Source organism: Lissotriton helveticus, chromosome 10 (assembly GCF_964261635.1).
Source record: "Lissotriton helveticus chromosome 10, aLisHel1.1, whole genome shotgun sequence".
NCBI lineage: Eukaryota > Metazoa > Chordata > Amphibia > Caudata > Salamandridae > Lissotriton > Lissotriton helveticus.
The window spans coordinates 687,599,847-687,613,667 of NC_136071.1; the positions used below are offsets into that span (position 1 = coordinate 687,599,847).

A 13,821-nucleotide genomic window follows, 5' to 3' on the forward strand; every position below is an offset into this window, starting at 1 on the left:
CATGTGGTTAAATCATTTAAGCAATGGAAATGTAGTACTTTTAAATAATGCAATTTAGGGAGTAACTTTAATTTATTTCATAATTTAGTTTACGAGTGACTATTTCTCTCGGAAGTTTGCTGCAGATTATTTCTTTTTATTAGCACAGAACAAATCATGGGCGTTACCTATTGAAAGGGCTGAACCAATTATTTTAGTGAGAATTTCGTTTTCATGTTCCATTACATATGTTCAGCAGACATTTTGCTGAATTTTTCAGTTTCTGAAGAACTTGAAAGTAAAGCTTGCAAATATTCATTATTTATTTAATCTGTATGCTTTCTTCACCATGAACCACTATTAATTGAAGTTGTATATCCAAAATTGAGCTCAAGTGGAGGAAACACAAGTAAGCCTTCCGACTGAAGACAGTCGAAGAGGACGCACAGCATTGCAGTAGGGTGGAGCGTGATAGAGGAGCCACAAAGTGGAAGATTTCCTTTGTCTTTGGAGAGAACCCTCCCTAATCACCCGTGGGATCTGTTGGCGTGGAGCATACCACCTTAAATACAACTCCAAGTGTGCTCGAACAACTAGGACTGGGAGCGGTGTAACTCCAATATGGGCTTACGTGCTCCCCCGACTGGAGCTGTCACTGTGGTCAAATAGGTCTAGTTGGTAGCAGATGATAAACATTCTAATATGAATGACAGACAAAGTGAGTAGTTGCAAATTTGTATGTAAAGAATTATAGGTAAATTAAAAAGCATGTGCCAGAACCAAAATTAGCAGCATAGTATAAAAATCATAAGTACAAAGAACTCAATACAGTTCTTAATAAAATCCGGCATAGATTCACCTTCTAAGAGTAAGGATAAAGATCTCCTTCTGATAGGCATCTACAAGTCCTTTTATAGGACTTACAACAAAGATGTTCATACATTCTACATGGGTATGTGATTCTCAGGAAATGCACCAATAGTGAACAAGCAATAAGAAACATTTTACTACAGAATACATTAGAATATTCTCTCATGGTGGTTCTACATTGAATTTGCAGACTTTCCAACATTTCGTTCGGTATTCCAATTGATACATTGTATGACAATAGGCTGAGACAGTTGAAAAGTGCTTGGTTGGATACACAGAGAAAAGGTCTCAGGGAACATCTCTCAGTTTGTTAGTGTAAATTTACAGTTCTTTATTTGGAATGTGATGAACAGCAACAATTACCACCTAATATTGATGACGTTAATACAAAGATGGAGGATATTGTGAACACAAATTTAGTTAGCATAAGACTCAATTTGCCATACATTTCAGATAGAAGAAAATCAGCTATCACAGAGAGATGGACTCACTCACTTCGGTTGATCGCTTAGTGCAATTCACAGTGGATCTTTGTGCCTCACTGCATAAAAATATCACCTGCCGCCACGGCCCAGGCAGCAAGTTCCCTTCTTTATTTCTTTAATTATTAATCTGACCCTGATCACGTTAGCCTTGTAAATCAATTTATCCTTTTTCAATCTGTTTCCAGGCTGAAGGATATGTCATTGGAAGCTGCATTAAACATATCCCCATTGCGGGCAGAGATGTCACCTATTTCATTCAGCAGCTTCTAAGAGAGAGGGAAGTGGGGATTCCACCTGAGCAATCCCTGGAGACGGCAAAAACCATTAAGGTAAACTTTCAGCGGGATTTTCTGGTGCATTGACCTCATATGCAGAACAGCAATAAATCACGGTGATTACTTTGTACAACGTACTGTTTCATGAAAGCATGTATTGTAATTCTTGTTCACTTGTGTCCTATTGTTTTCTGTTTGTTTGCTTAGTTTTACTTTTTCAATACTTTGGAGAGGTAATAAATTACTGGCCGTTCTACTGTTACTGGTGTACTGGTGCTTTTTTTCATTTTCCTTCCTGCAATCCCCTAAACAAAAATAATTGATATACCTTTGGGTATGACTGATAACTGTCAAGTTGCCCATGTCAAGTGGGCCACTGCTTGGGTTCAGGTACCACCTTCCATCCACAATGCACAGGATCTTTCTCGAGCAGGGTTTTACTTTACCACTACCAAATTGGTGCCATAGGAAATCCAAATATCTCAGTGCTTTTGATACATACTCGTCCTCACAGTCAAATTGGTTTTCCTCAGTATCCTGGAGGCTGAATCAGGCTGTTTTTCCAACTAGCCCTTAAGAGAGCTGTTAGATCTGGGGGTCTCTAGTTGGCAGAGGTAGGTACCAATGTCCAAATAAGGACCCTTGCTTCTAGTCAGGGTAAGGGGAATACACTCTTTAGATAACCCCTGCTCACCCCCTTGGTAGCTTGGCACGAGCAGTCAGGCTTATCAAAGGCAATGTGTAAAGTATTTTACCAACACTCACAGTAACACAGTGAAAACACCACAAATGGACTCCACAACAGTTTAGAAAAATAAACGTATTTAATCTTAACTACACAAGACCAAAAAGACAAAAATCCAACATACACAGTTCAAGAATATGATTTGCAAAGAGTTCTAGGGTTTGCGTCAAAATAATCCATAGTTGCGTCACGTTTAGCCCAAAGTACCTGTAAATGCGACAAAGTTCCAAAAATGAAGCTGCAGCGTTGAAAAACAAGCAATGCGTCCCTCCTGAGACCCTGGCGAGGCTATGCAACAGCACCACTGGACGCAGCGGGTGTGTTGCGACAAATCCGGTCTGTATGGGGAGGGATGCGATACCTTGTATGGATTCGGGTGCACAGGTTCCGTAGGAAGCGTCTCGCATAGGTACGATGCGACGATCTCCGAAACGGCGATGATCTCAGGTGCGGCGGCGATGCGCAGTGCAGTGTTGATCATCTCCTCTTGCGGCCCCTCGAAGGGATGGCTCTGTGACGATGTTCACAGCGATGTGATGTGGTCCGCAAGCAAGAGGTGCAGCGATCTCATCCAGCGATGATAGGCTCTGCGATGATACTCGCAGCGACAGAAAACTTCCCGCACCAGGGCGATGCGTTCCGTAAGCGAACGATGCGTCGGTTCTTGCAGCGGCAACAGGCGCTGCGATGATCTCGATCTTCGCGGCGGCGGGAATTTCCTCGCACTGTCAGGGATGCACTCCGCAAGCGATGAAAATTGCAGATTGTCTTTGTTTCTCCTTGTCCAGCTTCCCAAACAGCAGGCCACAACTTCCAGAGGCCCCCTCAGTCGGATTCAGCACTCTAGGAAGGGCAGAACTCTCTCAGCAGAGTTCAGGGGGAAGCTGGCGGTGAAGTCCTTTTGTTCCTGGGACTTCTTAACAGGAGGCCAGCTCTCTTCAGGCCCTTGGAGATCTCTTCAAGCAGGGGGACAAATCAACAACAAAGTCCTTCCCTTCTCCTTGGCAGCAAAGCAACTCCAGGTCAGCCCACAAACACACAGCAGAGCAGTCCTTCCTCTTCAGCTTTCTCCTTGGCAGAGGTTCCTTCTTAATTCCAGGATGATCTAATATTCTTTAGTCTGGGTGGCCCTTCTTATAACAGTCTTTCCTTTGTTCTCTAGAGGCAAAGAGGCCTTGGCTTGGTCAGAACGAGTTCAGGGCAGTTCCTGAGATCTTTGTTTTTCTGTCTTCTCCTCTCCTTTCAGAGAAAGGGGCAGGGTTGTCAGCTGCCCAGCAGGAGGTGGAGCAGGCATTGTGGAAGGCAGGCACAGCCCTATTCAGGCCCAGGTGCTATCCCCTCACACCTCTCAAGATGCAGATGCAGTTATTCAGCCTAGTGCTGACTCATCCAGCCTCCTAGGGGCTCCCCAGCCCCTGTCACTCACAAACCAGACAGTCAATTCACAAACAGGCCAAGGCACACAGAAAGGTCTGACAAGAGAACAGCCATTTTCTAAAAGTGCTGTTCTCAAACACAGGATTTAAAAACCATCTTTCCTAAAAGATGTGTTATTGAATTCTGAGTTCAGGGATACCAGACTTATATGTCCTATCTTGCTCCTATGGGAAGATATGCAGGTAAACATTATACTCTCAATAGTGAAAAACGAAAATGGCTGTAATTCACTACCAGAGCATGTCACACACACACTAGTACATGCTCTACCTTTCACATACTTCACCCTGCCCAGGGGGGTACCTTGGGCCTTCCATAGGGGGTCCAATGTGTACAGAAAGGGAAGGATTAGGCCTGGTCAGTGGGGACACTGGCCAGGTCGATATGGCAGTTAGCAACTGCCCACAGGCACTCATGTGGCAGGCCTGAGACACCATTTTAGGGCTACTCATGTGAGTGGCACAATCAGTGCTGAAGGCCCACTAGTAGCATTTGAATCACCAGCCCTGGCACACTCAGTGCACTTTACTAGGGACTTCCTGGTAAAACAAATATGCCAATCAGGTATATCCAATCACAATTACAATTTACACAGAGATCATTTGTGGAGAAGCGTGGCTCAGTGGTTAGAGGCGGCAGACCCGGAAGCTGAGATCAGCCGTGGACCAGGGTTCGATTCCCCGCCTCGGCCTAAAAAATTCCACGGACTCGACAATTCTCGCTCCGGTGCCTACTCGACTCACGGGATCACACTCTGCGACTCTGGGCAATAGCTTGCTTAATCTCCACTACGGCCCCTCGTGGCGGGATGCCTGGCTTTCACCTTGTGAATACCCTGCCGGGGTATCTCACAGGGGAATACCAGGACTGGTTCCCTAAGCAAGCGCCTTGAGACCCCTGGGTGATTAGTGCGCTATATAAATCGAAATACATTTACATTTACATTTACATTTAGCACTGATCAGCAGTGTTAAAGTGCCCAGAGTCCTATTGCCAACAACCACAGGTCAGGAAAAATAAAGAAGCAAAAAGTTTGGGGATAACCATGCAAAAAGGGCCATTTCCAACAAGAGCAATGCAATCCAGGTAGGCACTCTGAAGTTATGTAATCCAGCCAGGACCAGATTGACACGACTCTGGAGACTCTGGAAAGTTGCAGAGTAATTCTTAAATTTTAAAGCCATCACTCTGAACAGAAAGTTCCCCTGCATAGTGGAGAATGTGGGTCTCTTTTTTTGATCTGCTTTCCTTCCCCCAAATTACTATCGAAACGTTCCTTAGTGTCTTGCACAAAGTCAAAAGCGGTGCCCCATCTGACCCAGCCCCGATCAGTAAACTTAAACAAATTGCTTCTACCATAGCCCCCCCTCTCACTAACCTGATCAATGCCTCCTTTGAAACTGGCATAGTCCCAGTAAACTGGAAAAAAGCCACGGTAAAGGCTCTTATAAAAAAAACACACCTCGACCCTTCTGACCCATCAAACTTCAGACCTATCTCTCTGCTACCGGCAATTAGCAAAATCGCCGAAAGAGTGGCAAATCAACACCTTTCCGAGTTCCTAGAGTCCCATCATCTTCTCCGCCCAACCCAGACTGGCTTTAGACCTGGACAGGGGACTGATACCGCCCTGTTAGCCGTGGTCGAAGAAGCGAGGGGCATTCTGGATGGAGGAGGATCGGTGGCAGTGATCCTCCTCGACCTGAGTGCCGCCTTTGACACGGTGGACCACGCAACCCTTGTTCATCGTCTCGGGCGGCTGGGAGTGGCTGACTCCGCCTTGGCCTGGATCGCATCCTTCTTGGAGAACAGGTTTTTTCAAGTGACTGACGGACATTCCATCTCCAGGGCTCATGCACTCAAGTGTGGGGTGCCTCAGGGATCCTCCCTGAGCCCCACACTTTTTAATGTGTACATGGCTCCTCTCGAGGATGTTGTTGAACCCTTTGGGATCAAATCAATAATGTACGCCGATGACACCCAGCTCATCGTGTCCCTCAACCAACCCGACAACGCCCTCTCCAATTTGTCTAGCTGCCTGGAAAAAGTTCACCAATGGATGTGCGAATCCCGGTTAAAACTGAATGGGGAAAAATCTGAAATACTTCTGCTGGGAAACCCTAACAAAATACCCGCCCCCCTTCCCTGGCCACTATGCATGGGATCCCCTCCATCCCCAAAAGCCGAAGTGAAAAGCCTGGGGATATGGTTGGACCAGGACCTCAGCTTCAAAACACAAGCGAGGAAAACCACGGGAATTTGCTTCGGCCTTATGAAGATGGCACGAAAGATTCTCCATCTACTCCCCCCTCAATCCAGGAAGCTTTTGATGCAGGGGCTGGTGAACTCCAGACTGGACTACGGGAATGTCCTATATCTGGGGGCCCCAGCCTCTGTACTCCACAGACTCCAATGCTCTCAAAACGCGGCGGCAAGAATACTGACAGGAACGGCAGCAAGGACCTCTGCCAAGCCGGCCCTTAGAAATTTGCACTGGCTGCCAGTCAAAGAACGTGTCAACTTTAAGACCCTGTGCATGGCACATAAAATACTGCACAACGAAGGCCCCCCTATTCTCAGACTTCTTGTGTCCTTTCAACAATCAACTAGACAACTCAGATCTAACTCCCTCTCCCTTGCAAAAGTCCCCAGAATTAGAAAGGCCAGAACAGGTGGTCGCTTGTTCTCGTACAACGCTCCGAGACTGTGGAATGCTCTCCCTCTCTCCCTGAGGCAAGAACAAAACCACCTTAGATTTAGGAAAAAACTGAAGACCCTCCTCTTTCCATGAGCACTACCCCCCCCTGATCGCCCACTCTCCGGGATGATAGTTATCAGCGCCGGGATGCCCTAGGGTAGCTGTTGCGCTCTATAAAACCCATAATCAAATCAAATCAAATCAAATCAAATCAATCAAATCAATCAATCTCTCATTACGACTTGAGTAAGCTGATTTTTGGTGTAGGGATACTGGAGGGTCAGATTCACAGATTCTAGCTGTTACAGTCACACCAAAATCTGGCGCCTATGACTTTTCTTCTAGGAATGCCGAATAACTGCATAGACCCAGTACTGTGGGCTCATTTCTGTGCTGTTTTCAGTGATTCCAGTAAGAAAGCATTCCAGGCAGAAAGTGACAGTGGGAGGACCGGTGGCAGGGAAGTGGAAGTAGGGGTTGGTGGATGGAGGTGAGGGATGGGCAGGAGGTCATGCCAAGCTGCAGATGGTCCAGGGTGAACACTGTCTGTTGCCCTTTACCGCTGCAGGGGTCAGGTGAAGACCGAGCAGCTCTCTTACCCACAGCCCCTGAAGCCTCAAAGAGAATGTAGTGTCTCCGGCTTTAGAATTATCAGGTCCGGAGTTTGAGGTCTTGATAATTCAGGGCCCAAGACACTTGGAATTGCGAGTGCCAGAATTTCGCCCAAGGTGAAGTGTTGCCACTCGCAATGAGGGGCTTGGTAGGGCAATCATTTCCGGTGTCCAAAAGTGTTTGGGAATTTTGAAGTCCTTTATCTTTCCACAAGCTCGTTAAATCTAGTTATGACCGAGCATCTATCTAGCTTATGATCAGAGTTCAGTTCCATCTAGTCCACCCAATCTCAGTTCTGGAGTAGCCTTAGTAGTTGCATTGGTACCCAGCGCCATATGACTGGACCAATAACCACTGGAGAACTCATTGACCTTGAAATACAGTATTTTGACTACTTCATCTTTAATGTTGTGCTTTTGCAGGCATGCTGTCACCAGACTCAATATGACAGATACTCCAGCTGGTTAGTTCAGGTAGATCAGGGAGCAGATCAGAGCACTGCTGCAGCACTTTGCTGCAGTTATTCCTCTCTTCATTTTCCAGGATCTTAGATAGACTGCCTCTCTCCAATAATTCTTCTTTCTGTCCTCTTGTGGTAGAGCTTGAGCCCACTGTACTCTTCTTCCTTATTAGCAGCCAGTATGAAATAAAACACCCTTCTAGATCTGTGAAACTGGAGATTAAACCAAAAGATGAACAACTCTGAGGGATTGTATATGAGTCCTCAAATCAAGGTGGTAGTTTATGTACATTTTTTCAGGACCAAGAAGAGTCCACTATCCTGATCTTCAAGTGCCATGAGCACTACAGGTCTTGTCATCCAAGGTGGGCAGGTTGATATTTTGTGAGATTTGCTCTCTGGTCACACCAATCATACAGCATGTTTTCGTTAGCCTTCACTTCGTCATTGGTATGTTTCGTGTTGTTCACCAATGTAGGAACATAGTATAGCTCATAATGCACCAAGTCTGGGATTGTTTTCCTGGTTCTGTTCCAGAAGAGTGCAGGGCTCTTTAACCTAGCTTTCAAAAAGCAGTTCAAAAATCTAAATCTCACTCTCTTTTGTGGCACTTTCATGCAGGCATGCAAAGTGCAGGGGAGAGGATGTTCAACTTAATTATTGGGAGCTTATCCAGACCTCCAATCATGCCTTTCAGGATTCTATGGAATTTCTCAACAAACCCATTAGGATAGGGATAAAAAAGAGGAGTAAACATGTACATCCCCTGATATTTGTCTTTCAAAGTCTTTATTTAGCCTGCTATGATATGAAAAGCGGTCCCTTGAGCAGGGACCACTTCCTCTGGGAACTGCACATTTACAGACTCGGGCCTAGATTTACAAATAAATAAAACATCCTGTGCAGCAAGTGGAGCGGCTGTGCTGCATTGCATGAATTGTCAAGAACAAAACAGTGCAGTACCTTAAAAGATGTGGCGCTGTTCTGCTTCCTCCCTAATACTGGCACACTTTACCTAGATACTTCCTTATTTGTGTCTTTATGAGGCCTTGAATAACCCGTCTGATAAGCATCGACCTCTTAACAGAGGAGTCCACTCAATAGGGAATTCTTTGTGCGTAAAATGCAGCAAGGATTAAATAAAAAGAATCAGTATTTTCTTCTACCATCTTATTGCCCAGTATATTTGATGACCTCTTGGTGTTCTAAGTACAATTGATCATGTGTAGACATCCTTTGAACAAAAGAATATATCACAAGAACTGTGTTCTCTTTGTGCAAGATATATACGATCGATGCAATTATGTACGTACACATGCATCAATAAATATACTGCTATCACTGTATTTTTCATTGTTGGATTTTTTTATGTAGTCATGTTGAACTTATATGTATGTGTATAATCCTAAATACCATCATAAATTGAGCGAGGGAAATAGTAAATATGATACTGATAGAGCGCAAACTGCTCTGACGTTTGTAGGGGTGAGTTATAATCATGAGTAGTCCGCACCTGCATATAATCTTTTATCGTGTTAACATTTGTGACATTAGCTCGTGTGATGTATTAACGTGTATAGTGAAGTGATAGGTATAATTTCATACAACGTGGAGAAATCAACATTGACAACTGCGTACTATTAGATGAAAGCCTTAATGTGAAAAATTTTACATGTGACTTGTGAGAGATAATTTGTTCACGATGTAATGCATTGATCTACATGTGCACAGTTACAATGATCGCCTTTATGTGTGCTTAATGAAATTACATGCTGTTTCCTATGTTGGCCGAACCCTGTAGGCTGATGCGTATTTCTCCCTCCTGCTCTTGAACTATATTTACTAGTAGAATTCATGTGTCTGCAGAACTTGCTTGTTCTCACGTTTCTGTTGCAGGCGGAGAAATGCATCTTTGTTAGTTAGAATAATGTCTTTGTTTTAGGAGTTAGGCATAGGGATGAGAAGATACCTTGAACGACAATGCTGATAATGCAGGTTGGTGTTCTTTTCTCACTGGAGAGAGCCTGGGACTCAAGGTCATCGAGCCTTGGCCTGGGAGCATCGCTGCTGGATAGAAAATTACCTACAAGGAGGTGTCTTGGGTGGATAGGGTGATACCGCAAGGCCTGACTGGACAGTCTGAATCGATTGTTCTATTGGGGTTAGAGACAGAGTCCGGGGACTTCTGCCTTGTCCTGAGAGAGAGCATCTCAGAATGAGCTCTGTAGTTTTATGCTAACTGACCCATTCAATGGGAATGTTCTTCTTAGGAGCCTTCACTTGCTGACACCTTTTTCGAACTTTTCGGCCTCCCCCTGACTCAGTGCCGGCCAGAGGCAATGACGGACAGAGCGGGGTCTCACAAGTCCTGCTATGTTATTGCGCTGTTCTTGTTTTTAACAGGAAGAGACCTTCCCTATTAAAATTTCCTCTTTATGTTCTCTATCCTATTTTAATTCACCACTTTCTTGCTTTTCTGCACTGCACTAGAACCCATCAGATCAACATCATATGGTCCAACAGTGATTGCGGGTCGCAACCCTTATCCACCACAGGGTACGATCTTTGTCTCAATGATCCAGAGACACACGACCCTAAGGATGACCAAATGATAACATTGATCATCACAAGTCTTTGATGGGAATCCTATAAAAGGTTCTGTTGATCTACAATCACTGGTGGCCCCATTCCTGAGGTTTTTTGTGCCTTATGAGAACTTTCTAGTCTTAACTCCAACCAGATGTACTATGCTAGATGTCGGGTTAAGGAAATAGGAATTTCTATGTTACTTTCCTACAGAGACCCCTAGGTTTTCTTGTTGTTCACCTTTTTCGAACTTGCCTGGGAAATGCTAAGTAGGGATGCCACTTTAGTGATAGTGTAGGGACGGGCTAACACTTTTCACCTACGAACTTCGATGAAGAAGACTCTTGATGCTGGCGCAGTTATATTATGAGTCCTGATTCTGGAACTTGTTATTTTGTGTATGCTGCATCGTCTTAACTTCACCCATAGTTTTGGCTTTGTATTAGTTCCAATGTATTTCTACACTCTCATTATGAGGTGTTTGTATGTCCAGCTGTTCTGGGCTTTGTACTAAACTAACTAAACTTTGAATCTGGAGTCTGATTTTCTGAGTCATGGTTCATTGGAACTGTAATGTATAATTGGCTACCGAAATGTTCTCCCCTCTACACTTACAAGCAGACAACAAAGAACCATTGGCCAGGGGGTCCAGAGTAAGTTTAGAACCTGGAACGCGGCTCCTTCAGTTAGTAGCAGTGTAGGATGGTTGTCTCTTGAAGTGAGGGGAGAATCTAGAAAACTTTAGAAAAGATTTAGACCTGTAGAGCCCCAGAATTTGCCCAATGATTGAGAATGGAGAACGACAGATTTTGGCAGAGACTGACGGAGATTGATGATGCTGTGAGAACAGCACTTAACGGAGGAGTGACTATCAATAGGGATGCGTCATGTGCTAGATTGTGGTGATGATTTGATTGTGTGATGTCTTGCAGAGTTGGGATAATTGTTGAGTGACTGTGGTTTTGGGCTGGACGCGGACGATCCATGAGTTTTGTTTTGTTTTGGTTTACCGGGCTCAAGAGTAGCCTAAGATCCCGGAATATATTTGTGGTGTAGAAAACACTGATTTGTTGTAATTGTCTGACCGTTGGTCTGTTGGGAAGACTTGAAGTGCTATCGACAACCCGCCTGAGATAAAGAACTTTGTGTGACTGGACTTGTTAGAATATTGTGGAAAGCCTCGTGCGCAGAGGTGGACTACATCAGTTTGAGTGGCTAGCACAGGTTGAGGGTCACAGTGCGTGGATGTTCTTGAGTGATTGAATTCTATCAATCTTTTAGGGAGGCAGACAATGATTTATTTTGATGATTGTGAGAGTGAATGTGTAAAGTGAGATTGTGAAAGATGGTGAACCACTGTGAGGAGGAACAGAGTGCCGACAGAGAGTGTAGTGCTGCAATAGGTCAGTTAGTGTAACGCCGCTCTTGGATTGGTTGGTGATTGTCAGGAAGGTCAAAAAGAGAAATCTGGTCGGTTGAAGAAAATTGTTTTAATCATGTGATGCTTTAAGGTGCTATGTGATCTATGACGGGGAGATAGAGGAGTGGTGACTCGAGTGGGTGAGGAAGCCCCACCCGAGGACACCCTAGCACATTACATGGAAACGAATGTAGGACTTTACACTACAGTCTGTATTCAAAATTGGCACAAGATTACTGAGAAGGAGGGAGATTTGGCTTTTTCACATTATGGGTCATTTCAATTGGAGGTATTAAATGAATTGAAGGGAGTGATGTCTTCATTACGGCCCCCACCCAGATCAACACAGTTTGAAGCACAAGATGCTTGGATGCAAGCAGCTCAGGCAAAGAACAGGGGAAAATGTCAAGTAAGAATGAGGAAGGCAATGAAAGCATAGCTGGATGCGCGATGGGATGCACAGTTGAAGAGGTGGAGAATAGACATCATCGCTGTAGTGAAGCTGAACCTACTAGTAGTAAAGGAGGATACGCTAAGAATAAGGATGGAGATGATGGGAGTGATACAGATGATAGCTTGTTAGTCAGGTTATTAGCAGTCCCCCACCATACAATCCGCACTCTGAAGCGGGAAGGCGAGAATTGGCAAATACAGCGAGCACAGAAAGAATGGTAACGCCACAGGTAGGACATAGTGCAGGAGTAATGGGAATAATTTAAGCAGGAGCAGAAGGGACAGGAATACTAGTATTTGGAGTGGCAGAGGCAAGTGGAGTTAATGTTGCTATAAGGTTACCAGAAGCCCTTGCAGTACCAGCCACCATTGAACCTGTAGTTTCTGTGTATGATCTGAGTTTTGGAGAACGCGTGGGTCAACAGCAGTGGTGTGTGGAAACTAGTATCCCATTGCCAGCAACTGCAGACTCTTCAAGGGTGGGTGATGAGTCTAGTACAATGCAATCAGTGTCGCTAGCAAATTTGAATTCAGACCTTAGAATGTGGAAACTTCAGTTAGGGGACCCATGGGAAGGATATCAGAGGTAAGTACAGACCAGGGAGTTTCTGAAGATCAGCATGTCTTGCCAACTACAGTAGTAGGAAGTCGACAAAGGGAGCAGAATAGTGAAAAGGAAGGACAGAGCAGTGTCTCGGGTCAGGGAACGATCAAAGCTACAGTAAAGTCAAAAAAGATGTAGTAAGATTGAAAGCAGAGGTGGATGAGATAATCAGTGGGAACTTGCCTTCGGAAGGGATAGAAATTTATAAACAGGATGAACTGTTGTTCGTAGCAAAGGATGTCACTCATAAAGCAAGGCAAGCACATGAAAAATTGACAGAATTGGCCCAAAAGTATGATGTGGATTTGTCTAAGATAACAATGCTACAGGGAAATCGTAGGCTGACTTACTCTGATCAGGAACTAGAGGAAAATAGTGCCATCGGGGTAAAGACGCATATTTGAGAGTTGGTCATAGGGATACGCATATGGAGCATGCTTGATAAGTGGGAAGAAAGATGGTCGAAGCAGAAGAATGTTAGGAAGGTGAAATGGGAAATGCCTCCGCCAGTTGGAGGTTTTACAAGGAGTTGAAGCTTACCCATTGCGAGAGGTATCAAGAGGAGGGTATGTGCATGTGCTTTGGAGAAGGGGTGATTTGGCCGCATTTACAAATTACTTTCCTCTGTTAAGGGAGAAGCCTGGTGAATGGTATAAAGCAAGTTGATCGCTTTGTGAAGAGTTCAAAGGTGTTGTGGATTGATTTGAATATGCTATTTGACATTGTGGTTCCTAGGGACATGTGGTCCGCATGTAAAATTGCTATTGATTGGCCTTCTACCGAGCTAGATTGAGACCCCCATAACTCATGGTCCTTCACCTTTGGTCATGAAGAAGTTCGAACAGGTAATCACATGGCTACAGTCAAAGATTGCCCCCCTACATATCGATTGCCTTAAAATAGACCGAAACACGCAAGAGCCTAAGGAATTAGTGCATGCTTACTCTGAAAGGCTGTTACAAGCCTTCAAACAGGACAGTGGGTTGGATACTTTAGACACAAAAGATATAGGACAGTTTGTGTCCAAGTTGGTGTTGGGATTGAGACCAGAGATTAGTGTCATGATTCAGCAACATCTAATCTGCTGGCAGAACAAGTCCATGGACGAGATCCTACGATATGCCAGATACTGTAGTGATGAGGTGGATTCTAAGCACAGAAAGATTAGGAGTAAACGGATGCTGGTCCAGATGAGGA

General features: G+C 44.6%; 1 protein-coding gene across 3 annotated transcripts in view; it reads left to right on the forward strand.

The window, feature by feature from the left end:
• The window catches only part of ACTR3B (actin related protein 3B), a 584,122-nt gene that overhangs the window by 385,486 nt on the left and 184,815 nt on the right, over nucleotides 1–13,821 (forward strand). For all 3 annotated transcript variants that reach the window (XM_078663241.1, XM_078663242.1, XM_078663243.1), the window contains one exon: nucleotides 1,520–1,663. In XM_078663241.1, coding sequence (XP_078519367.1) covers nucleotides 1,520–1,663 — 144 coding nt within the window. The remainder of the gene's footprint in view (nucleotides 1–1,519; nucleotides 1,664–13,821) is intronic.